Source organism: Ursus americanus, chromosome 11 (assembly GCF_024610735.1).
Source record: "Ursus americanus isolate L20-20 chromosome 11, mUrsAme1.1.p, whole genome shotgun sequence".
In the NCBI taxonomy this organism is placed as follows: Eukaryota; Metazoa; Chordata; class Mammalia; order Carnivora; family Ursidae; genus Ursus; species Ursus americanus.
The window spans coordinates 60,283,448-60,310,181 of record NC_142137.1 but is presented as its reverse complement, the minus strand read 5'-3'; the positions used below and the strand labels follow the sequence as shown (position 1 = coordinate 60,310,181).

The 26,734-nt window shown below is 44.8% G+C and overlaps 1 protein-coding gene across 3 annotated transcripts in view; it reads left to right on the top strand.

Annotated features, from left to right (window-relative positions):
* The first annotated feature begins 1,066 nt into the window (after positions 1-1,066).
* The window catches only part of LRP11 (LDL receptor related protein 11), a 46,510-nt gene continuing 20,842 nt past the window's right edge, over positions 1,067-26,734 (top strand). For all 3 annotated transcript variants that reach the window (XM_045805338.2, XM_045805337.2, XM_045805339.2), the window contains exons 1-3: positions 1,067-1,989; positions 8,390-8,547; positions 23,401-23,542. In XM_045805338.2, coding sequence (XP_045661294.2) covers positions 1,377-1,989; positions 8,390-8,547; positions 23,401-23,542 — 913 coding nt within the window. In that variant the 5' untranslated portion in view covers positions 1,067-1,376. The remainder of the gene's footprint in view (positions 1,990-8,389; positions 8,548-23,400; positions 23,543-26,734) is intronic.

Below are 26,734 nucleotides of genomic sequence, written 5' to 3'. Positions count from 1 at the left end.
CTGGACTGGATTTTCATAACTTATTAGGCCGTTTAAAACACTACTGCTTTGGGGCCCCTGGGTGGCGCAGTCGGCTAAGCCACCCACTCCTGGTTTCCCCTGAGGACAAGATCTCAGGTCATGTGATCCACCCACAAAGGGTGGGAGATCTAGCCCACGCTGGGCTCAGTGCAAAGTCAGCGTGACATTCTCTCTAGTATCCCTCTGCCCCTCCCGCTCGTGCTCTCTCTCAAATAAATAAATAAAATCTTTAAAAAAAACAAAACAAAACTGCTGCTCAGTTTTAGAACTGTGTATGGTGACAGATGTTGTCGTGATCCTTCAACAATGTATACAAATGTTGAATCATTACACTTAAAACTAACATGTTATGTCAAGGGAATCTCAATAAAGGAAAAGGTTATCTGCTAAGTTTAATTAAATAAAATATATCTTCACTATCTTCACATCTTACATGATCCAAGCTGAAGGCCTCTTTACATGCTATATATGAGAGAGCTCATCGGGTCCTCATAATTGGCTGTGTTCAGATTTCTGGTATGTCTGTAGAAATATGACTGAATGTGACTACTTGATTTTTATATTTTTCAACAGCATCGACCGCCTTGTGCTATTCAAGTACATCTGGGGAACCCAATGTGTCAACAATCGGGGACGATGGAGGAGGCCTGAAGACTGTGTCTGGTGGTTCCCCAGTTCAAGTCTCTTTTCTAAAGCAGACCCTAAAGTCACAAAGATTTGAGCTTCCCCTTTGTGCTGACACCCGAGCAGGTCTCGCGTGTTAATAAAGCCGAGCGGGTTTAGGCACAAACACCGCCCAGACTCGGAGGGCCGCGGTCGCAGATGCACTCTAAGTACAGACCACTAGACACCTACACTCCAGGTCTCCCTCCCGCGCTCTCCCAGCTTGGGAGGAGCCTGCGAAAGAAGGCAGTGGGTGGCAAGGGTCGACGGGAGCAAGGGGCGGGACCGCACGCAGGAGGGAGGGAGCTGGTGGGAGGTGGGGCGGGGCCGCACGCGGGGCGGGAGGGCGCTGGGCGGGGCTTGGCGCGCCTCCGCTCCAGCAGAGGCAGCTGTTCACAGGCCGGGTGCTGATCCACGCCGAGGCCGTCTTGCTTCCTCAGAGTGAGTCCGGGTCTCGGCAGAGAGGCGCCGGCTTTCCCGGAAACCTCCAGAAAGCACGAGCGGCGGTGCCAGGCCCGGCCGGCTATGCCTCCGGTTCCTGCGGTTCCCGCCGGCGACCGCGCGCCCGCGGCCTCTGGGGCTCAGCCGGGCCCCGGGGAGGCCGTGCTGTGAGGTGCCAGGGCCTAGGGCCCGCCTGCCTTCCTCCCGCTCTGCTGCCCCGCCTAGGCTCGCTGCCTCAGCTACCGGCCGACATGGCCTTCGCCGCCCGGGAGAGCGCGGGCTCGGGGCGCGGGCGGCCGCCGCGGCACCGGGCGCTGCGCGGGCTGCTGCTGCTCTGCCTGTGGCTGCCGAGCGGCCGCGCGGCCGGCCAGCCCTCCGAGCCGTTGTCCGAGCTGCACGCGCAGCTCTCGGGAGTGGAGCAGCTGCTGGAGGAGTTCCGCCGGCAGCTGCAGCAGGAGCGGCCGCAGGAGGAGCTGGAGCTGGAGCTGCGCGCGGGCGGTGGCCCCCCCCAGGAGGGCTGCCCGGGCCCGGGCGGCGGCGGCTACAGCGCCATGCCGGACGCCATCATCCGCACCAAGGACTCCCTCGCGGCGGGCGCCAGCTTCCTGACCGCGCCGGCGGCGGTGCGAGACTGGCGGCAGTGCGTGGCGGCCTGCTGCTCCGAGCCGCGCTGCTCGGTGGCCGTGGTGGAGCTGCCCCGGCGGCCCGCGTCCTCCGCCGCCGCGCTCGGCTGCTACCTCTTCAACTGCACCGCCCGCGGCCGCAGCGTCTGCAAGTTCGCGCTGCACCGCGGCTACAGCAGCTACAGCCTCAGCCGCGCCCTGGAGGGAGGGCAGGAAGACCTGGAAGCCTCGGCTCGAAAGGGTGAGCACTGCGCGGGAGGAGGCTGGGCCAGACCTCTGGGTCCTGCTGCCCAGGCACCTGTTGGGTGGCTGCATCCGGGAGACCGCTTAGGCAGTACAGCCAAGTGGGAAATGGAACAGCTCGTTCCAAGTTGTTTTAGTTCGCGAGCATCCAGAGGAGTGGCTTTGATTGCTGTTTTATAGGTGGTTTCTGAGAAACCCTGGAAGACTGGGCAGAAGAGGGCACCATGGTCTGCTTCTGGAATTTTTCTAGCCTTGGGGAGGGAGGCTGATCTGAGAGGATTCACAGAAATTCGATTTAAAGGAGGAGGAAAGCTCGAAGCAAAAAAAAGAAAAAAAAGTTTATTTTAGGCTCAGATTTTTGTAAGTCATAGTTTGTGGCAAGTAATCGCAGGAGCAAAATCTAATTAGATGCCAGACTGTTCATAGCACACCCGTTTCTTAGCTTGGCCCTCACGACTCGTGATTCCATGTGCAGTGGCTTTCATCAGACGAGATGAGAAGGGAAACTTGGTGTTGGGAATTTTGAAGTGGGTCCGGCTGATTGTAAAGAGGGAAAGGAAGGGATTTGATTTTAGTTGAAAATAAAAAAGTTGAAGGCACGTCTCTTTTTAAAAGAGTTAACAATGAAGTTTTTCATTCTATGGTTGTACTTGCTGCAGATGCCCTGAATGACAGTCAAGGCACATACAGGAGGCACAAAAAAAATTGTGGCAGTTGGAGATTAAAGCCGTTGAGGGAATAAAACCTTGATTGGGCCCATGTGTGGTTGGCTGTGTGTTTGATTGCATTCTGTTGCTCTTTGATTTATGATAACATAATGATATAGCGAGATTGGGGGCGGGGGGTAGCTTCAGCCACTTTGGAAATCTGGAGTCTCCAAAACCCACAGGTCCAAAGAGAAGGGTCTGGGAAACCAGGTCCACAAGGGCCCACCTCCACCTGAGAGAAAGCTCAGGACCCTTGTCAGGAGAGCTGACATCAAAGGTCACCCTGTGACTGCTCAGCCCTGAGGCAGACATTTGGAAGAACCCCAGTGTTTTCTCCCTGAAGCAAAAGCAAGAGACGCTTTCACTTGGACCTCTGCCAGCTTCTCTGAGCCTGCCCCGTGGCTATTACACACACATCCTTCCTCTTTGCTCAAACATGGACTAAAAAATACCAGCAGCGAAGAAACAAATTCCCTTTCTCTTGTTCTCACTGCACATCTGGAAGAAACCAACATCACCAAAGGAAGCTTTCTTATAAGCTAGGGGAAATTAAAGGAAAATAAACATGGAAATTAGAAGAAAAAAAAGGTTTACTAATAGGAGTTTCTGAGTCACTTTTCTCCTGCTTCCTTCTTTGCCCTTCTCTTCCCTAGGGAATTTGTCTGGGAATTCAATTATGTAGATGTTAGGGATCAAATGGGTGACCTCAGGGTCACAGGGCTTGGTCTTCATTCTGGAAAACACTGTTGTATACACACTTCAGATACCCAGCAACATGGAAACTAGAAGGGTGTAGCTCAGATCCTGAGGTGCCCTCATTTGCAGCTAAGGCAAAGGTTACCTACCCACATGCCCTGTGTTTGCCTTGCCTAGGTGCTTAACCTCTTGCAGCTCTTTATGCTTCTGAAACTTCTACCTTTTCCCTTCTCGAATTGCCTTTTTCTAGCTTTTGAGAGTATACAGAGGCTAACTGAACGTAAATATCGTTTAGGAAAGCTGTTGCTGAGAATTTGTCAGGGGGCCATTTGAGGTGAATAAAAATGTCATGAAATGACGGGGCAGGTGGAATGGGGTGGCACAAATTTATAGCAGAACCCATCAGCCGTGTTTGTTGTGGCCACTGATTGAGTTTGGTGCTAGGCGTTATTATAAGGTCCTTAGACACATGAGCTCACTCTCCTCACGACAGCTAAAGATCTAGGTTCTGTTATAATCCCCGGTGTACCAGAAGGCTCTGTGAGAGAAAGTAAACTGCCCAAAGCCTTGCCACACGTGAGTTGTGGAGCTGTGTCCAAGTGTCTCGCAGGAAATATGTAGCAGAGACCATTAAAATGGTCATTTGTTCTTCTGGGATATTTTTATAGGAAAGTGATCCATGCTAAAGAAAAAGTAGGAGCAAGAAAATTTATTGTGGCATTATTTATAATGGTGAAAAAAAATGATAAAGTAAAAGTCCAATACCAGAGGTTAAAAATTAAAATGGCAGCTGTGAAGTTTATGTAGTAACATGGGCAATGCTAGAATATATGAATAAATATCAATAAATACAACATATTAATAAGTTAGTAGGCTAATTCAGGATGTAGATTTATATTTCCTGTAATTGGAATACACTTTGTGGACCCCCAAAGTATATTTAGAAAGATCTGGGCTGACCTCTGAACTGACAAATTTATCAATTCTATCATCTTAGGCAACTAAGCCCCTGACTCTCATTTCCTCCTGAGTCTGATGCAGATGATAATACCTACCTCGGAGATTTGTGAAAGTTGAGTGACATTATAAGGCTCATGAGCACTTAGCCTGGTGCCCAGTACAAAGGAATCACCCAGTAAATGCCACCTCTTTCTTACTATCATCAGCTCATATAGAGAAAGACTATAACGGTATACACCAAAAATGATGATAATCAGTTTGGGGTTGTGAATAATCTTTTCCTGAAGTGTTACAATTAGGAAGAACGCACAAAAAAAGTGAAAACCACAAAAACAAACCAGCCACATGGATTTCGACACACAGTATTTAAGCCTCTTCCCTTAGTCTGGCCTCACTTCTGTGTCCTGACTTCAGGAGTCTCTGCTAATTTCTCAACCTCCATTATGTCCTTTGTGCCCACACAGTACAGAGCCAGATTCCAGAATCTCCTTGTTATTAAGGCTGCGTTCATAGCAGTGGGTTATAAATCAGATTACTTAACAATATTCTTATCTGTATAAAATATCTTAACTTGATTTGCTTCATCAAAATTGGTATGAATCTTATTTTGCCTCTGTAGATCTGACCAAGTATGTTTAGTTTTCAAAAGAAATCAGTGTTTCTAAGGTACCTCACATTGATTTATTACATTTTTATGATGATAATTTAAATTTACCTTTATCTTGTTCTTTATCAGCAAGTCGAATTTTTTTAAAGAATTTTTTTTTTTGAGACCGAGTTGGGGGGGGAAGGGGCAGAGGGAGAGAATCTCAAGCAGCCTCCACACCCTGTGCTGAGCCCCATGCCAGTCTCCATCTCATGACCTGAGATCACGACCTGAGCCGAAATCAAGAGTCAGACACTTAACCGATTGAGACACACAGGCTCCCCTTAAAGATTTTAAGTAATCTCCACACCCAACATGGGGCTTAAACTCACAACCCCGAGATCAAGAGTCCCATGCAACCGCCTGAGCCAGCCAGGTGCCCCAGCAAGTCAAATATTTTTGAATGATAGCACGCTCCTTTCCTCTTCTTGTTTGTTTTTAAGACCCGTTCCTAGGTAGATAAGCTCTGGCTTATTTCAGAATACGTTACACAGCATAATTTGCCTGATTGAACCAAGGAGGAGCTATATCTCTCTTATTTCAGTTACAACAGTGATCAATGTGGAAGATACGAGGATTTCGCTGTGTTCATAAATCATATCTCAAAGCTTACCTAAAGAAAAGTAAACAACTAAAACAATGATTTTTTTTTCTTCTCCCAGGAGAGGCAGGATTAATTAGTTTTGTAATTATGTGGGATATTTCAGAACTTATCTGGTTTTTCCATCTTAAAGTCTTTGGGGTTACGTCTTTGAGAGCTTAAAAATATAGCATTCATTGTTGTTTATATCATATAGGTATATTTTAGTTTGTTTACTTACAAAAAGTATTTGAAAATAAATTTTCATGCAAGTAGTTGCAAACTGTAATGTATTACTGCGAATTATAAGATGCTTTCCTTATAAAGTGCTATAAACCATTATGTGGAAAGCAATGAAAACTTCCGGAGCCAAAAGAAAGCTCTCTGTAACCCTCTGTAAAATGGCGTATTAGTAATGAAATTGTCACCTCTCCTTACCTGGGAGAGGCAGAATAAAGACCTCAGACACTAGCACTTGGCTCAGAGATGGAAAAGGCAGAACAAATTTCTTCTTTGGCAGAAGTTGCTAGTGTGGCTTATTTAAATCTGAGTTATTAGTCCTCATTGTTTTAAATGACTATAAAAATGGGGCTCGTCTTGAGGCACCCGAGTGGTGCAGTCAGGCATCCAACTCTTGATTTTGGCTCAGGTCATGATCTCAGGGTCACGGGATTGAGTCCCACGTCCAGCTCCATCCAGCTCCACTCTCTGCGTGGAGTCTGCGTAAAGACTCTCTTTCCTCTCCCTCTGCTCCTCCCCCAACCTCTCCCTCTCTCAACTAAGTAAATCTTTTAAACAAAGCAATAACAACAACAACAAAAAAGGCGGGGGGACTCATCTTCTCAATAGACAAATGTAACCATTGGCAATAACAAGTGTGCTTATGCCCTGTAAACAGGCTCATCAAAAAGGCGTCTCTTTTCGAGGCTACCAGCAGTATTCTCATTCAGAAAAGCCACGGCTCTAAGAGCTGCCAGCCCCTTATAGAAATTCTCTGTTTCCGGGTATTGCAAGGATCAGTAGATGAGAAGATAGGGCTGGACAAGCAGGTCTCTGAACATTTAAATGGTCGTGGTAATTTGTTGAAGGGTTTTTCTTAAGCAGGGAAATGACCCAATCAAATTAGAATTTCAGAGAAGTTGTTTCAGCTGTAGTGTATCAAGAGTGCTGACCCTTGTTGCCTAGTGTGAAGGGAATAGGGATGGCTGCTAGCCTCAGGTCCTGGGATATCAGGGTTGGCCCTTAGATGTTTGCTTGGGAAGCAAATGGGGTTCTGGAGGAAGAGAGCAGTGTCTTAGCAATGTCATTCAGAGAAAATTAAGGAAGAACAAATCCAGGCCAGAATTTAGACAGAGCTTTGGCACTGGAGGAGGGAGGAAATAGTGATGCCAAAAAGGATAAATTATAAGAACCTATAGATGTTTTCCCCCAGTTATATTACTGTTTCTTTAAGATATAAGTGCATTTGGGTAAGTTTACTAATAAGCTTAAATCAGTAAAATATTCACAACTCAGCCCTTAGAAATGTTTTCCGTATGCAGCTTCTCGTATCCATCAGCACTAAAGCAGCGACCAGTTAAAGATTAGTAGTTAGCGAACACTACTTCAAGTTAGCCTTGAATTATTTAGTACCATTCCAGATCAAAGGTAAATACATACTTGTTTTGCTATCATACAGAAACTCTGTGCCAGCTTCTGTTATCAAAATTAGTTGTTAGGGGTGCCTGGGTGGCTCAGTTGGTTAAGCGTCTGCCTCTGGCTCAGGTTATGATCCCAGAGTCCTGGGATCGAGCCCCAGCAGATCGGGTTCCCTGCTCCGCGGGGAGCCTGCTTCTCCCTCTCCCTCTGCCGGCCGCTCCCCCTGCATGTGCTCTCTCTCTCTGTCAAATAAATAAATAAGATCTTCAAAAAAAAAAAAAAGAATTAAAACTAAATAAATAAAAATTAGTTGTTAGAACCTGTGAATGTTTTCTATTTTCCTAGATGAAAAATTATATTCCAGAAAATTTCTAAGTGAGCTGTATTTTGTGTGAATCCAAGAACTTGCCTTAACTTGCCAAACTTAATTTCTTTTCTTTTCTTTTTTTTTTTTTTTAAAGATTTTATTTATTTATTCGACAGAGATAGAGACAGCCAGCGAGAGAGGGAACACAAGTAGGGGGAGTGGGAGAGGAAGAAGCAGGCTCACAGCAGAGGAGCCTGATGTGGGGCTCGATCCCACAACGCTGGGATCACACCCTGAGCCGAAGGCAAACACCTAACCGCTGTGCCACCCAGGCGCCCCTCAAACTTAATTTCTTTTCTATGCATTGAATACTTTATATCACTTCTACTTTAAAAACTTGAGGATAAGAAAAAAAATCTATATCAGAGGTAGATTTTTTTTTTTTAAATGTGTTTCATAAGTCTTTATTTTTTGGTAAATTCATTTCATAGCAGCTTGAACTTAAATTGTTTATGAATTAAATGAAAACTGACTGTAGAGAATAAAAGTACTACTCCAGATTGGATAGCCTAGTGCTCTGTCTTGTACCCACAACCTTTTCTAGCTACTGCTGCCAGCTGATACTCCACACCTCCTCTTCTTCACATGTTACAGTTAAATTCCGTATTCCTAATATGTTGCTGTTTTATTGTTTATTATGTAAAGAGATACAATGAAAATCAATAAGAAAAGTACTTTTAGTTGCTATACATTGTAGTTGTTCACTGGACTACATCTATTCTAGCAAACAAGATAGTTCTTTAAATAAATTATTTAAAAAATAGGGGATCATCTCTCTTGTGAATTATTGATTTTCTTTCACAGAAAAGGATGAGCCCCCACTTAGCAAGGCCGGGCAGGACGTGGTGTTGCATCTACCCACAGATGGAGTGGTTTTGGACGGCCGCGAGAGCACAGATGACCATGCCATCATCCAGTATGAGTGGACACTGCTGCAGGGTGACCCATCGGTGGACATGAAGGTAATTCATGACGTCACTGTAATGACCGCAAATATTTCCATAAGGTGATCTCTCATAATGTTCTTCTACTCCTGTTCCCAAAGTATCTGTAAGCCAGCAGAGGAGCCATAAAATGGAGAACGCGTAAAAGTGATAGTTGAAAAAGTGGTTTGTTACATGAATTTACTTTTCTACTGAGTAAACCGTGATTCTGATCCTTTGTTTTGAAGCTTACTGTTCTTACTGCTTTTTTGGCGAAACCCTTCAAGGGAAAAGACTCAGGCTTTGTTTTAATGACTCAGATTACTTTTTAAATTTTGTATTTCTTTTTTTCTTAGTGCAAGGTCCAGGTAGAAAATTTGAAAAAATACAAAGGAATATAAAGAGGAAAATAACAGTAGAACAAACAAATTCTTCATACAATCCAGAAAGCAACCACCTCACGTAGCAATGAGGCGCGCTTGAGATAACAGAGTTAGTCAGTGAGGCGCAGTGTTCCTGTTCATACGCTCCCCGCTGATGTTCATCAGGCTTATGTGGGCTGATCTGGAATGAGTCACTCTCCCATTGGCTGCCTACACCCAGGGAGTCTCTGGTTTGTTTTTTGGTTTTTTAATTGAGCTATTAAAAAACATTATATTAGTTTCAGAAGAACAACATAATGCCTTGAGATCTGTATATATTGTGCAGCGATCACCACAATAAGCCTAGTTAACATCTGTTACCTCACATAGTAACACATTTCTTGTGATGAGAACTTTATTTTTTTGAGGAAGCCTTGAAAACTTTTTTTAAAGATTTACTCTCAGGGACTTTCAAATATACAGTACAGTGTTTTTGACTCTAGCCACCATGCTTTATATTACAGCTCATAACTTATTTATTTTATAACTGCAAGTTTGTACCTTTTGACCCCACTTTACCAATTTCACCCTCCGCTCACATCCTGCCTTTTGCAACTACCCATCTATTCTCTGTACATATGAGCTCAAGTTTTTTGTTTAGATTCCACATATAAGTGAGATCATACGACATTTGTCTTTCTCTGAGTTATTTCACTCAGCATAACACCCTCAGGATCCATCCATGTTGTCACAAATGGCAAAATTCCTTTTTATGTACACGCCCCATTTTTCTTTATCCATTCATCCGTCAATGGACATTTAGGTTGTTTCTTTATCTTGGCTATTGTAAATAATACTACAGTGAACATGGGGGAGTGCACCTATCTTTTCAAGTTAGTGTTTTGTTTCCTTTAAATAAATACCCAGAAATGGAATTGAGGGACCAACACAGGGTATCTTGAGTTGTGAGGCAAGTGGCTTTTTATTAACTCTGTCAGGACCCTTCCTAGATAGGAGTATTTCCTGGCTTACCCACTTTAGCTGGAGGAGGTGGAAAAAGTCTGTATTGGTCTGCCAGGGCCGCCCTAACAAACTAGCACAGATGGATGGCTTCGCCAACAGGAAGTCCTCACCGTCCTGGAGGCTGGACGTCCACGGTCAAAGTGTCAGCAGGGCCCGTTTCTTCTAAGGCCTCGCAGTTGGTGTCGACTACTTCTTTGTGTCCACAGGGTCTTCCCTCTGTGGGGAATACTGATTGATATTCTTTTGGAACAAAAACAGTAAGCAGCTAGTCCTTCACGACTGATTTATGCCCATTATTTACTCAGTGATTATATAGTCTTCCACTTGCCTGGACCCTTGCTCAGCATGTTCCCCAGCCCCCACCCATCGAGGAGCCCCTCGCAGTGGTTGTCCACTCTCTGCCTGGTTTTTCCAGATATGAAAACTCACTGCCTCACATCTTGTCCTGTAACAGCTTTCATCAGCTCGAATTACTAGGCCAACAGGATGTGCCTCCTATTACCTCTTTTTGGAAAAAAAAAAAATGAGGGGCACCTGGGTGGGTCTGTCGGTGAAGCATCTGCCTTTGGCTCAGGTCATGATCCTGGGGTCCTGGGATCAAGCCCCACGTTGGGCTTCCTGCTCAGCGGGGAGCCTGCTTCTCCCTCTCCTCCCCGCTCGTGCTCTCTCTCTTTGTCTCTCTCTCTCTCAAATAAATAAATAAAATCTTTAAAAAAAATGAATGTCAGCCACTTGTAATGCTCTTCTCAGAACTCAACACATCCAATCTTTCAGATGTTCCTCATAAATTGACTTTCAGAGTGTCCCATTGACCATCCTGCCTCCTCTGGATTTTCTCAGATTCTTCTAGGCCCTACTTAAAAATCTGACACCTGGGCACCTGGGTGGCTTGGTCAGTTAAGAGTCTGCCTTTGGCTCACATCATGATCCTGGCATCCTGGGATCAAGTTTCCCATTGGGCTCCCTGCTCAGCGAGGAGTCTGCTTCTCCCTCTCCCTCTTCCTCTGCCCTTCCCCCTGCTTGTGCTCTGTTTCTCTCCCTCTCTCAAATAAATACATAAAATCTTTAAAAAGAAAATCTGACACCCTTATGAACCCCATATGTAAACTGTGGTTCTTCCTGACAGACTATCACCTCCTGGGATCCAGACATTGTCTGTACTTCTACTAATGAAGCTTAATTTACATAAACTATTTTAGTGGCTGCTTCACACAATAGATTCATGTTGAATTTTCCATTAGCAGGATTACCTAAAACCTGCTTCATCTTTCTGCATGGACTGCTGCTCTGATCGCCTCTTCCTCCTGCGTTTGTATCATTGATTTATCGAACCTGAGTGCAGGACCTTGTGTTTATCCTTTCTACATCTCAGGCTTTTGGTTTTCATCTACAACAGAAATAAGTTTGAACTTTGAGAGGCATCCAGCGTATTTATTATCCTTCGGTGCATTGTGTCAGCTGTGAAATTAATATATCTTTATTTAGTCTTTGAGAACTAAGGTTGATCAGGAAAGGTACACAGACAAACCATTGATCGTACCACTAGAGAGCTCCCTTGAGTGGACACTGACTGGTAATTGGCACTTCTGGGCCAGATTTGTTCAAGCAGCTATAAATCTGCCTCCATTATCATCTAGCTTTGTGTATTTGCCACTAAAAGCTTTATTCTGTAAGCAATGAATTGCATATATGAGTACTGAATAAAAATAATGCTGGTGATTCAGTATTTAATTTATTGAAGATATTTATAAAGGACTAACAAAATTAGGCATTTCTCATGGGCTTTTAGGTCTGACTGCTCTGGCATCAAGAGGGAACCAATCCCTCAGCCAGTGTATAATGTGCTGGCAGATAGATCTAAAGTTATACAACTAAAATAATCTAAGTGACAAAGTCTGCAAAAGAGAGCCATTTGCTACCAAGCTGTGACTCTTATAATGGTGTACATTCAGGAATGCCCCCAAAAGTTAACTCTCATCCTGCCACGACTTCATCGTAATGAGTCTGCCATTGATTGAACCACCCATGCAATGCCAGGCGGTTTAGACCTATCTGTCATCTCCTCGGAACAACCTCACAAGCAGGCACATCCCCTTCTTGTAGGTTAAAATTATGATAGAACATCGTCCAAGACTTGGAAGTGGCAAGAGATTACTGAGTACCTTTCCATGAAATGCTGGGGGTTGTGGAGCAGGTCCTTCAAGATTAGTGTTTATAGACTGTAAGAAACAGATTGTAATGCAAATGATTCTTGTCCATAGAAATGCAAATAAATTGTTCACATAGAGCTGCAATTGATTTCCGCCCTACGGAAAAGTGGATTTCCAACGTGACATTTTGACACCTAGCTGTTAATCTATTAATAGGTATTAGTCTATTAATCTATGCGTGTTGGTGCCTAATAGGTATTAAGAGGAAACTTGTTTCAGCTTTGCATCTCCTAGCAACTGCATTTAAGCGTTCCCGGCTGCTTATATCTGTCTGTTCTTCAGATTCGCCTTTGTTTTTTGTTTGTTTGTTTAAAGATTTTATTTTTATGAGAGAGAGAGAGCAAGCAGGGGGAGGAACAGAGGGAGTGAGACAAGCGGATTCTGCCCTGAGTGCACAGCCCAACGCAGGGCTCCATCTCAGGACCCTGAGAGTATGACCTGAGCTGAAATCAAGAGTCCCATGCTTAACCCGCTGAGCCACCCCGGCGCCCCTCAGATTCTCCTTTGAATCTATGGAATGTCTTGGTTTTCTCTTTAATTAATGAATTAAATAAAATCTTTGACTCATATTCATATTAGATTTGTCTGAGAGTCATAGTTTTAACATTTTGAGCATTTCCCTTTAACAGTAATTAACATCCTTCAGGGGCTTTCTCACTGATCCTTTTCACTTAGACAGCCTGATTTTACACCCCAAAATTTTCTCTTTTTTTCTTTCTTCTTCTTTTTTTTTTTTTTTTTTTTTTTTAGTTTATTTGTGTTATTTACTAATCTCTACACCCAACGTGGGGCTCCACTCACCACCTTGAGATCAAGGGTTGGTGTTCTTCCAGCTGAGCCAGCCAGGTGTCCCTACCCCCCTAAATTTCTGACGGGAAAATTGGGACTCTCAAGTCAGGTGTGGGATTTTTTTTTGGTGTTTTTTCCCCCCCTAAGAATGGGATCCAGTTGACTAGAATATTAATGCTGTCCTCCTTCCAGCTGTAAAATAGGGCTCATTTGGAAGGTTGTTGGGAATGGAGGAAGAGTACTTACAGGCTAGCATGGCAAAGCAATTAAGTTAAACCCAACGTGGGATACACTTGTTCTTATGCCCCTTGACCATCCCCACCCTTCAGGAGCACTCACTGGTCAGACTCTCCACTGAGAACATGATGATGTCTGCTCAAGATTCTCTCTCCCTCTCCCTCCCCGCTCTGCCCCTCCCCCTGCTCCTGCACAGAGAAAAACTGGAGCAGACAGGAACATGGGTCCTTGATAAAAGTTGCAATGGATGGTCTATGTGAGGTCTCCCCATTAGTCTCATCTTTTAAACCACCCCCAGCAGATAAAAATGGTATTTTATAGGGGTGCCTAGGTGGCTTAGTCAGTTAAACCTCTTTTTTTTTTTTTCAGATTTAATTTTTTATTAGAGAGAAGGAGAGAGCACAAGCAGGGGGAGCAGCAGAGGGAGAGGGAGAAGCAGGCTCCCCACTAAGCAAGGAACCTGATGCAGGGCTGGATCCCAGGACCCCAGGATCATGACCTGAGCCAAAGGCAGATGCTTAATCAACCGAGCCATCCAGGCGCCCCCAAGCCTCTGACTCTTGATTTCATCTCAGGTCACGATCTCAGGGTCGTGAGATTGAGCCCCACATGGGTCTCTACACTCAGCAGGGAGTCTGCTCGTGATTCTCTCCCTCTGCCCCCCCCCATACATCTTTTTAAAAGTGGCATTTCATAATTCAGCCTTAGAGAAGAGGTTTCTGGAAAAGGAACATAAATGGAAACAATAATTGACTTTTTTGATATAGGGCAAGAGAGCACAAAATAATTGTTGAATTTCAGATTTGCACTGTCTCCTTGTACAGGAGCCATTTTTTCACTTACTCCTCCTCAGATTTCCTGGGATGGAATTTGGGTCAATACTGAAAATGCTCACAAAAGGAACGAATCATTGCATGGTAAGGAGATGATTTAAAAACCTACCGAAAGACTTTAGAAAAATTTAATGAGCGGGGTTTTCAAGGCAGCCTGTGGTTGTTTAACCAAGACGCAAGGTTCCAGAGAACCTACCATGGTCTTTAAGGATTAAACACTCACTGTATCTGTTGTCTTCTGTTTTCTACACAACCTCATTGATAACAGGCTAAAGAAATACATAAAATCTATAATATCACAAAGAATTTATAACAATAATGAAAGATTCCTGTAGAAGTATTTTCAGTGAGGGAAGGAACGATGAGCTGAAGAGAGATTTCACTGCCAGAGGGGCCCCATCTCCCTTCTCTCCTTCCTCCCTCCCTCCTCGTTTATTCCTTTCTTGCTCTTTTTTCCCTTTCTCTCCCAAAGCTTAGAACTGTGCTTATACTTACTGGGATTCTAATAGTACTACTAATTAATTGATTTTTTTTTTTAAGTAATTGCTCAGCTAATCTTTCCAAATCGTTCTTCTGGCCCCCAAATCTGTATCATCCTTCCTAGCACAGTAGACAGAACAACATTGCTCACCACCACGGACTCATACAGATATTACAAAGAGCCCTTGAGTATTGTCTGACAATTTCCTTGCACCTCATCAAAGGAGATCCTAAGCACACATAACCGATTATTATTTCTCGGCTATTGAACAGCTTCTTGTCTTCATAAAAACAAAATGTAAATCACTTCAATAAAAGTTATCCCAGACATTCTAAGCCTTTGGTGGGGGGAGTGATGTAGAGAAGGCTGTTTCTAAATTTAAAAAAAAGGAAGAGGAGGGGCGCCTGGGTGGCACAGCGGTTAAGCGCCTGCCTTCGGCTCAGGGCGTGATCCCGGCGTTATGGGATCGAGCCCCACATCAGGCTCTTCAGCTATGAGCCTGCTTCTTCCTCTCCCACTCCCCCTGCTTGTGTTCCCTCTCTCGCTGGCTGTCTCTATCTCTGTCGAATAAATAAATAAAATCTTTAAAAAAAAAAAAAAAGGAAGAGAAGAAAAGTGGTAATTGGGTACCTGAGAAAGTTTCATATCACACTTAACCTATTTCCTTCCTCCTTCAAGTGAGTCAGTTTGTCATAAATGAAAGAGAACTAACAGATGGGGATTCTAACAGAGCGCCTACTTTGCTATGGTTTTTGAACCCTAGCTCTACCACTTCTGTCTGTGAGACAGATGGTTTAAGCCATTTGTAAGATGAAAATAAGAGGAGCCCTCCTCTCGAGGCATTATTATTGGGGTTAAACGAGGTGGTGCAGTAAGGCCCCTGGAGCTGTGAGCCACACTCAATAAACAGTCAAACGTGATGATATTATTCAATTTATTACAAGATCGTTTTTCCTTTGATGGTATTCACACCATTCCTGATAGTCTTGTCTTTACCCCCAGGCAAGACTGTGTTGCTGCCTGGGTAATGGTCTTTTAGAGATTTCTCCCAAGGAAGCCCACATCGCAAAGACTCACTCCATGTGCTCACCAGTGCTCACAAAGGACTTTAACAGGAAACAAAACCTCACTCCTCAGATGGCGGAAGAGGCAACCCTTCAGACTCTGGTCTGAGGCCAAAAAAGAACTTTAAGAAGGAGCAATTTTGACACTGAGAAAGCCAGAGGGTCTGGTATTTCCTGGGAATGAGAGCAAAAGCTGAAGGAGAAGAGAATTAAAATATACCACATCCAATAGGACCAGAACTCAAAATGTCAAAATGTTATCAGCATCCCTGCTCTCAGTCCTTCCATTCACTCCAAGCTTTGAATAAAGGACAGAAAGTAATGGCAGCCCACAGGGCATTTTCAGGACAAAGAAGATTCCCAGGGCTACAAATTTCCTAAGTAACATCTGGGGATTCGTTGGTGCATGTGAATGAATAGTCCATTGTGGTTCTGAGGATTTCTTCACAAATGAAGGGTGTAGACAGGAGAAAACCCCCAGCAAATCCTAGAATTTATGGCTCCAATTAAGCAGGAAGACACGTTAGAGCATGCAGGATAGGGTAATAATTTATAGCTGTTGCATTTCAACATTAACCATGCGCTTAAATATAGCCTACCCTCACTTAAGTATACATTCTTTTTACACAATACTCAAAGCCTTGAATATTTAATTGCATTTTTTTTTTTCTTTAAGAAAATTACTTATGGGGAAATGTTGAAAAATAATCTCCCGGGGCGGGGGGTACATAGGTACATAATTCATGAGAAATAAATCTGGGTGAATTGAGTTAGGAAAGATCTATTCCAGTAAGGGCAGAAGCTTTGAAGTTCTTCTCCTGTTCAGAAACAAACACGCAACTTCTCAGACAATAAATTGACAGCACGGTAGGGCTTCCAGAGTCGCAGGAGTCTGCAATCCGCTTCCGGTCAAGTGGGGCTTCAGCCTGAGAGATTGTATCTGCTTTTTTTTAGACCATTACAGCTGGCCGGTGATGAGGGAACAGAAGGCAAGCTGAGGACAGAGCAGAAACTGACACCCTGCAAAACCCGCCATGGGAGGTACGTGACGTTCCCCAGGCACTCCTGGCTGCCCTAAAGCTAAGGAAAGGAAAAACACATAGTTAACAGAGATCACAGTCCTGCAAGACCTGAGTCTCCCTCAGTTTACCCATGTCCTAGTGATTTACAAGGAAGCAGCTTACTTATCAATAGCCTAACTTCCAGAGACCCATAATTCAGTTTCCCGAAGCCCTAACATTACCATCCCCTCCATAAAATTGAGGGAGGCTGAGGCAGAAGGAAATGTAAATAAAATAAAATTTATTTTATTTTATTTTTTAAAAGATTTTATTTATTTATTTATTTAACAGAGAGAGACAGACAGCTAGAGAGGGAACACAAGCAGGGGGAGTGGGAGAGGAAGAAGCAGGCTCCCAGCGGAGGAGCCTGATGTGGGGCTCGATCCCAGGACTCTGAAGGCAGCCGCTTAACGACTGCTACCCAGGCACCCCAAAATAAAATTTCTTTTTAAACCTGAAGCCCACTGACAAGGACTTGTGATAGGAGGAATGCAACATTCCTCCAGGAGACTCCCAACCGTCTTCTAGTTAATGCCTCATTAGAGGGAGGGACAGCCTTGGCTTGACAATGACCAGATATCTATTATCCTGTGAGTCTTCTTTAACATATGAAAGTACTTTCTCAACCTCCCTTTTTCCTTACCTCCCCCAACACCATGGTATATAATCAGCCACCCCTCACAACCCGGGGCAGCAACTCTTTTTGCCCATGGGTACTGTCCCCGGGCTTTAGTAAGCCACCAAGTTTGCACCAAAGACGTCTCAAGAATTCTTTCTTGGTCGTTGGCTCCAGACTCCACCCCGCTGAACCTCACCGATATCCCACAACCTCATCAGCCAGTCTGTATGTAAACTGTGCCTGGGTTCTTTCTAAGAAATGGTTCTTGGAGTAAGGACCTTGGAAGGCCTTCCTCTGCTGACCGAGAGGTAGGATTCCGGGACCGCCTTGCATATGGAATTTGGAATCAAATAACCTGAACTCAAACCCAGTTTTGCCAAGTCCCTAGCAGGGTGAACATGGGAAAATTACTTCATTCTGTAAGCCTTAGCTTCCTCCTCTGTAAAGAGGATAATACTGAGGAGGTTGTGGGATATCGGTGAGGTTCAGTGGGGTGGAGTCCGCAGCCAACGACCAAGAAAGAATTCTGAGACGTCTTTGCTGCAAAATGGTGGTTTATGAAAGCACGGGGACAGGACCCGTGGGCAGAAAGAGCTGCTGCCTGGGGTTGTGAGGGATGGCTGATTATATACCACGGGGTTGGGGGAGGTAAGGAAAAAGGGAGGTTGGGAAAAACTTTCATATGTTAAAGACTCACAGGATACCGGAGGCCTTGCCATTGTCAGGTTAAGGTTGTTTTTCCCCCTGGTAAGGCATTAACACGTAGACAGTTGGGAACTTCGGGGATTCCTGGAAGTATCTGTCTATGGCCTGCAGGTTGTAAAGGCATTTCATTGTATTTACATTTCCTTCCGGAAGCTGGGTTATTGATAGAAATGCTTCGTTCTGGTAGATCGCTAAGACGTTTGTAAACTGAGGGAGACTCACGTCTTGCAGGATTGTGGTCTCTATAGGTTAACTATTTCTTTTTTCTTTAGGGCAGCCAGGAGTGCCTGAGGAATGTCGCATACATCCCATGGGGGCAGGGGTTTGCAGGGTGTCAGCTTCTGCTTTGTCCTCAGCTTGCCTTCTGTTCCCTCCTCAATACCACCTGAGTTTCAGTAAGGGGTCAAAGTGGGAAAATGCAAATAAAGCGCTTAGCTACTGCAGAGTTTAACGCGAGCACTCCAGGAGCTGTAACTCTTATGGTGAATTCTAAATATCTTGGGATGTAAATATTGGTCTCTTTTGGCGGATAGTTTAGCCGAACTACAAACAGAATAGATTTACTCATTTGTATATAAACAAAAAACTATGAGGGCCTCTTCAAGGAGCAAGGGAGGAAGGCTCTGAAAAATTTGTGGGGGCTGTTGCCCTCAAGTAGCTTGACACCAGTTGAGATTAGACGTGCATCTAAATAACAGTAGTAGCAAACAGAAAGTGGCAAGGCTGTGAAAGAATGTAGATAAAGTGCGACTAGAGTTCAGAGAAGGAGAGGTCGTAATCTAGTTGAGGGAAGTCAGAGAAGGCTTTGCAGATGAGGGCCCTGAGGTCCATGTCTCGGTAATCTTAATACTCTGACCAACAGGTCGTATAAATTTACATTGACTTGAACTTTGCAGATTGAAAAGATCCACATTCTATGGTGCAAAAATTTTGGACACGCCTGATAGCTTTCAAATTCAATGTGCATCCTCTGAGTACGGTGACCTAGGGCCGTAAAATCAGAATCCATTTAAAAATGAGAATCAGGTTTGGTTTTGCCCAGAGGACAATTGTCCATTTGCCCAGTCGCCTATATAGTAACATATTTTTACTTTTCCAAAAAAATAATACAGAGAGGAGTGCCTGGCTGGCTCAGTTGGTAGAGCCTGAACTCTTGATCTTGGGGTTGGAAGTTGCATAGGGATTACTTAAAAAAAAGAAAAAAAGAGGGGCACCTTGGCGGCTCAGTCGGTTGAGCATTCTACTCTCGGTTTTGGCTCAGATCATTATCTCAGGGTTGTGAGATCAAGCCCTTCGGCGGGCTCCGGGCTCATCGCTTATCAAGGAGTCTACTTAAGATTCTCCCTTCTGCCCCTCCCCTAGCTGGTGCTCTCTTTCTCTCTCTAAAATAAATGAAGAAAAGAAAAATAATACAAAGAGATCTTGTGTGCACTTTACCCACATCTTGCCAAACCAAGACATCAATATTGATGTTTCCTAGTTTAGGGAGGAGAGAAGGGTAGTAGGAGAAGAAACGAGAGAAGCAATACTAATCTTTGGTCTGTAGAAACTCTGCATTATGGCCAGGTGTCAAGAAAATTGACACATGTTCTCAGGGAATATTGTCCTGCTCTCGGTGGGAACAATGAGTTTTGTCTTATTCTCTTTCTCCTATATATTAATTTTTTACCCTGACACTTAGGAAATGTTTGTAAAATGTTTTAAATCCTTTTCAGTGTCATATAAATATGAGAAGATGTCTGGAAGGATTACCTGGGGGCTTGAAGGGAAAATATCCATCTTAAATATTCTAAATATCTGATTTCGAGGAAAGACATTCTTTGTTAGCTAAATGAAGAAAAAGGGTCAAGGAAGGGATATTAGTCTGAATAGATCTAAATTTAAGCCCACCCAGGACTTTGAAGGTTATCACCATGGTCTGGATCTGGATCAGTGTTTCTGGCATCAGAAAGGAGGTGCCTAGAAAGGCAAAGAGAGGCATCCAAAGCCCAGGTGGATAATTGGCCTCTCAGGGGACGCTCTGTCCTTCCAGCCCCAGCATTAAAGAGAAGCTTCCCATACAAACCCCAGGTCTCAGAGGTTCAGTTTGATACTAGCACGTTAAATGTTGACACCCAGAGAGCTCAGGCACAGGCCTGGGTGATGACAGTGTCCACGTAGATGGCCCATTTAGATCCCTTGCCTCAGGGCTTCCCTGGTCTCTTAAAATCTCCGTTAACTTCAGCCCCATCTCACTCCTGTGGCCCCACTCAGGTCTCCCTGACCTTACAAATCCCATTCTGTTCAATCCTACAGTCTACCCTCTCCTCTCATGTACCTAGGCAGCAAAGCCCTTAGTCGTTGGCTTTCTGCAGTCTTAGGTCTTGTCTGCATTCAGGCAGACCAGCTGGGACAGCTTCTCTCCCTTGCAGCACCTTACTCAAGGCTGCAGGACTCAGTGCGGTCATCATCTGCCACCATGTACCCATGTGTCCCAAGAAGCAATAAGTAATGGCCTATTACCTGGCTGCCACCTAGCAAGGCCTGCCTGGCTCTGAGCCAGAGCTGGAGAGAGTGAGAGTTCACCACCTGCACCAGCCTTACCATCTCCTGCCCCTTGCAGTCACTGGCTCCCCTTGGTTCAGCCTCACACTCCTGCAGCCATAGGGAGAAGTCATAACTGATACTTACCTTACAATCATGTGGGCAAAGGTGGGAGGGGAAGTTTCCAGAAGAAAGGGAGGCCGGGGCCCAATCCCACTGGAGTGCAAGTCTCTTGACCACTGCAGTGCCTCAGGCAAGAGACAGGGTGGGCTTAGACCGGAATGGCCTCAGAGCAGGGTGGTGACAATGACAGTGGACATGATGAAAAGTGGTTAAATTCTGGATTTTTTAAAAAGATTTTTTAAATTTATTTAGAGTGTGTAAGTGGGGGTTGGGCAGAGGGAGAGGGAGAGAACCCCAAGCAGACTCTGTACTGAGCTCGGAGCCCGTTGTGGGGCTCGCTCTCATGACCCTGAGATCATGACCTGAGCCGAAATCAAGAGTCCAACGCCCAACCTACTGAGCCACCCGGATGCCCCTGGATGTGTTTTTAAATTAGAGCCAATGGGATTTCCTGATGGATTGAATATGGGATGTGAGAGACAACAGGAATTCAATACGACCCTGTGGTCCCACACTACAGTTCTCGTCTCATTTTAAATCCTACTCATCGGAATCTCTGATGTTCTCAGACATTCGCAGCACCCTCTTGTTTCTGAGGGTCACTGGCCCACTCCAGACTCTTAGTCATCTTAGTCATCTTCGGCTTTCTCTCTGAATGCCCCTCGGGTAGTGTTTTCGTTTTCACAGAAGTGACCCCTGTATGAAATTTTCTTAGTGTAACTGGGCCTGAAGGTCATACAACCATGTGGCAGTGGAAACTTAGTAACATCTCTTTGAAATAAACCACACCGACTGGTGGCCTTCTTTGCCAGCTGTCCAGCTTACAGCTTTTGCAAGGAGAGTGGTGGGACCGCTTATAGACAGCTTTACACCTAGAGGTCTCAGTGAGTGAAAGTCACATGATTGAGATTTCATTTTCCTGTCTATAAAAACTGGGTGGCTCAGCTTGAGATGAGAACTAGCCAAGAGAGATAATGGAGGCATTTAAGCATTTACTATGTTTCAAGCTCCTTCGATATATGTTTATAATTCTATGTAAGCCCTATATTAAGGTCTTTTTACATAGCTATCTCATCTGATCCTTATAAGGTAGGTGCCATTATTACTTCCATTTCACAAATGAAGAAACTGAGGCTTCAGTAGGTTAAGTGACTTGTACGAGCTCTGTTGGCTGCCAGACTTCGCTCTTAATCACTTCCCTCATGTTTCTCCCGGTGTGATCGGTGTCTCATCTGGGTGTGCCTGTTACATGCAGATGCCCCCATCCCACGCTCAGACCCTCTGACTCAGGCGCTGAGGCTGGGCTGAGAAGCCCATACTTAACAGGAGCTCTGGGTGATTGATTCCTGGCACCTGAAGTGTGGCAACGGCTCTATCTCCTTACATTGCCTCTGAGTCCTTGTGAAGCATTCTGCTCGCGTGTGAATGTAGTCCTGACAAAGCCTCAAGCCAGGGTTACGCTCAGGAATCTCAATTCTAGGATTTCTTGAATACAAACCAGCAGCTGACAGTCCTAACAGGGCAGCAACTCTCCGTGCTTTCAAGTCCGTTAATGCATCCCTGTAATAAATGGTGAAATGGTCAGAATTCATTTGTAGCCAATATCCAGATTAGTTCATTTAAGCAAAAAGGGTTTTTCCTAGAAAAATAGGATATTAAGCCGTTATAGTAACTTTGGGAGGGCTGCAAAATATAGTAATTGGATTGAGCATCCAAGAATGACTTCCCAAATCACAACGTGAGCCTTCGAAGCTACTGCTCTTGCCATGAGCAAGGGGCTCCTTGAAAAGTGGTGTGAGGAGAGGAGAGGATCAAGATGGCGCCCTGGGTGTAGGAAGTGAGCAGAAGTAAAGTCCATGACGGTGATCAGCAAGGCGAGGACTAGCTGGGGGAACTCAGGCACAGAAACAGAAGCCAGGGAAGTCGGGAGTTCCAGAACCCAGGAGGGGCCAACATTATAAAATACAGTAAGAGGGCCAGTGGAGGGGGAGCTGGCAGGAGGCAAGACTAGCAAGTATTGTTGACCTTGACAACCTGGTGACCTTTGCTAGATCTGTTAGTGAGCCTTACCACATTTTGAGGGGGATGGTGAGGAAAGAAACCAGATGGGTGGGATAAAGAATAAATGGAAAATGAGCGAATGGAAGCAGCAAGTGCAGCATGAACAAGGTTTTTGAAAAGATAAATTGAAAGGAGATACAATTGTATGGTTAGAGATGATCTTGGAGTGTAGGGTTTTTTATTTGCTGTTGTTTGTTTTTAGATCAATAGAAACTTGAGCAGAGTGATAGCAGAGCCATTTGAAAGAGAAGTTACTTGATGGGTCAGTGTTCTGGAGGTCAGAGAGGGAAGGGGTCAGGGCCTAGACGGAGGATTGGCTTGAGTGCAGAAGGGGCAGCTCATCTTACAGTTGGGGGAAAGGAGGTGATGACACTCACAGGTGCAAGTGTATTCCCAGCACAGGGTGAGTGCGGGAGCCATATTCATGGCCATAATTATGGGCCTGATTTTCTTCCCAAAGCATATGAGGTCATCTGCTGAGAGGGAAGACACCAGATAATGAGAGTGGAGCTTGGAGGAGTTACGGGTTTGGAACAGCGGCTGCTAAGGACAAGTGAGGGACTGTCAGTCAAGGATATTGCCAGCCCAGATAAAACTGAGGACTGCGAATTCCAGGTGGGGCAAACTGCCAAAATAGTATATGATTTAGTATTTCACATCCTCGGACCAGGAGTGGAGAGGCGAGTCATGGGACTACTCCAAGGATAATGGATGTTGCTGGACTCCAAGGATAATGGATGTTGCTGGACTCCAAGCCTCGGCTCTCTTAACTAACTGTGCTGTTTCCTGTTTGGGCATCAGGTACCTCAGTCAGGAACCCTCAAGCTGTCCCACTTACAAGAGGGAACATATACCTTTCAGCTCACTGTGATGGACACTGCCGGGCAGAGAAGCTCCGACAACGTCTCGGTGACAGTGCTCCCCATGGCCTTCTCCACGGGAGGTGAGAGGAAAGTCCTTCCGTTGCATTCACAGTGGCCGACAGACACCAGCTCTTTACAGAAGGGTGGTATTACATTGTCATTTTATATTCTGACTGCATTTCATGGGCTCTTCCATTCTTTTTTTTTTTTTTTTTTTTTAAGTAGACTCCATGCCCAGCATGGAGCTCAACACAGGGCTTGAACTCACACACTGAGATCAAGACCTGAGCTGAGATCAAGAGTCAGTCACTTAACCAGCTGAGCCCCCCAGGCACCCCTCTTCCATTCTATTTTTGGTTGTTGTTGAATAAGAGTCTTCTAAAAATATGATGACAAAAATAGGCTCCATTACATTTTTTTCTCCCCATTACATTTTGGGCTTCGTGGCACTGCTGGGTTGGGGAGGAGAAAGTTCCAGAGGATGAGAATAGACTGTGTGAGCCACAGGACCCTGTAGATTCTTCATCTTCCCTGACTCACGTTCATGAAAGACAGTCATGCAGTTTTCCCAGGAGAGGAACGTATTTAAAGGCAGGCTGTCTATTTGATATGTATGTTCCAAGAGCACAGCTAAGAAACGTATTTAAAACAAATTAAAATTTTAAATTTTAATAGTCCTTTTAAATTGTACATGTGCCAATTTAAAAGGAGTATTTAAAATTTTTAATGGACACATTACACAGATACACTAATAATATAGCTTTACGTATATGTGATGGTCCTCACATTCTGTTGCACAATATAAACTCACTCTTCTCATTTATCTATGTTTCTTACTTTCCCAAACATCTACATTTCTAAGATTAGCTCATCAAGTTTAGAAATATATATATATATATATATATATATATATATATATATATATATATATGTATGTATGTATATGGAACTTGAGAGCACTAAAGATAGAGAGGTATTGTGGAGGGAAACCCCCCCCCCCCAACGCACTTCTGTGTATCTGAGGGTCTTGTCCTTCGGTCCGTGGCTACTCTGTGTCTGCAGGGACACGGGGTGTGCAGAAGCCGTGCTAGGCACTGGGCGCACCGTGGTGTGCTCCATAGACCCAGCCCAGCCCCTCCCCACGCAGTGAGCCTTCCCTGTCGCTTGCCACTGCTCTAGTAAGCCCACAGCATGTCTTCGCCATCCCTGGTTACTCAGTTAATTAGATGGTAATTAAGCCAGCTGTTGGAAGAATAAAGGTAAACAGATAGGGAAATGACTGTATGTCGCCAATCTTGTCTTCCAAACGACATAGGTCAGTATGCATTTTGGAAACGAAGCAAGATTTTAGAATCCCGAGAACTTGGCAGCCTTGGTAATTTGCCTTCCGCAGGGATAGAGAGCACAAGCAGCATTCCCAATCTGGCTGGCTGGCTGGCTCCCCATCCAGCCAAGGTTCCAGCGTCCTGTGAGGAAGGAGGGCGACTGCCCGGGGACTGGCGTGGCACCAAGGTCCTGCCCACCTCCGCCCTCTGAAGCTGTGGCGGCAAGTAAGAGCCCAGTTGCCGGCAGGCCCCTGACTTAGTGCAGCTGCAAAGGAGAGCCAGATGGCTGTTCAGAACAGTTCTGAGGGGCGCCTGGCTGGCTCAGGTGGAAGAGTGTGTGACTCTTGATCTCAAGGTCGTGGGTTTGAGCCCCACATGGAGTAGAGAGATTACTAAAAAAATAAATAAGTAAACTTTGAAAAAAAGAACACATTCTTGGGTACCTTGGTGTGCTGGGCACACACCAGGACCATTGGAAACACGGCATCGACTCCAGCCACTCACTCCCTGTGGAGGACCGCTGAGCCCAGACGGCCGTCCTCCTGGGACCCAGGGCTCACTTGGGCAGGGAGCGAGTTAAATGCTGATTCTTGGAAGAAAGAGCTCAACGGGAAGAAGGCATGAACACTCCGCTATCCCTACAGAAGTTGGAAAGGGATCACTTCTGTACAGCCAGGTGCTTGGGAGGGAGAAAGGGATATAAGTGCAGGTCCAAGCCGGTGACTAACGCTGCACCAGCCTGGCATTTGCCTGGCCAGTTTTCCAGGGCTCCAAAGGTAAATTACCAGTTGTACATTTCTGGCCTTTCTCCGAGATGATAGTAAAATGTAGTGGAAGTGGCAGAAAGTTACGTGAATCACTTTTGATACTGAAAGGCCACTTGGATGTAGGTCTTATGTATCTAACTTTATATAGAAAATAAAAAAGAGTGGCTGTGTTATTAACTGGTATCTGGAATCACTCTCTGGCTAGATTGGAATAGCATACTATGAATTAAAGTAATAAAACACCACGTAGAGACATTGAAAACCAGAGTGGGGATAGAGAGGTATTTCTTTCCCCTCTGTTATATATGTAGTGGTCTTGCAGTTAATAACCCAGCTGTAGTGGTAACCAAGGGCGCACCTTCTGGGGGAAACAGACAAACATGTGCCCCTGCTCATGTGATAATAACGTGGTTGACTTTGGGTGTAGAGGCTGCATGTTTTCAAGCTTGGGGGAAAATCATCTATTCAAATGCCAAGCCAACAAACACTTCCAATATGATCTAGATTAATAGTCTCCGAAGAGGATCCCGCAGAGACAGACATTTTTAGGATGGAAAAGAAGACACCTGAACTTATATTTTTAGTAATTTTTAATCTCCTTTAAATTTTTAGTATATTTTAGAACATGTTTACTATAACATAGTGGTACATGCATATTATTTGTAGATGGAGATGTGTGTTGACTACACCATATGTATAGTATATAATACCGTATGTATTGATGAGCTGCGTGGTCAAAAGAAGTTAGAGACCACTAATCTAGAAATAAATGGATAAGTTATAAATACCAGTCTAGCTCCAAAACTACCAATGAATAAGTAAAACCTTGAGATATTTGGGATTTTCATGTCATGAACTTAAAAATGTGAGCAGTAGCTATATCCTGCTTGGTATTCAGGGGAACCCAGTTCCCCTTCACTTTTCCTCTAAGCTCCTTTCCTGGAACGGAAGCAAATTCCCCTTTCTAGGCCCAAATTCTCAGTCTTAACTGAAGCTTCCTCTTCTTCCTCAGGAGCTTCTTTCACCATTTCTTCCCTTCTTCCTCCTGGATCAAGGTATTTTCAAACTGCCTCGTACCCAGAGGGACTCCTTTCCCAGGCCCTGATTTAACTGCTTTCCGGTGGAATATGTGTCCGGGATCTCGCTCGGGCTTGTATACTATGCTCAACCATCATCGTCT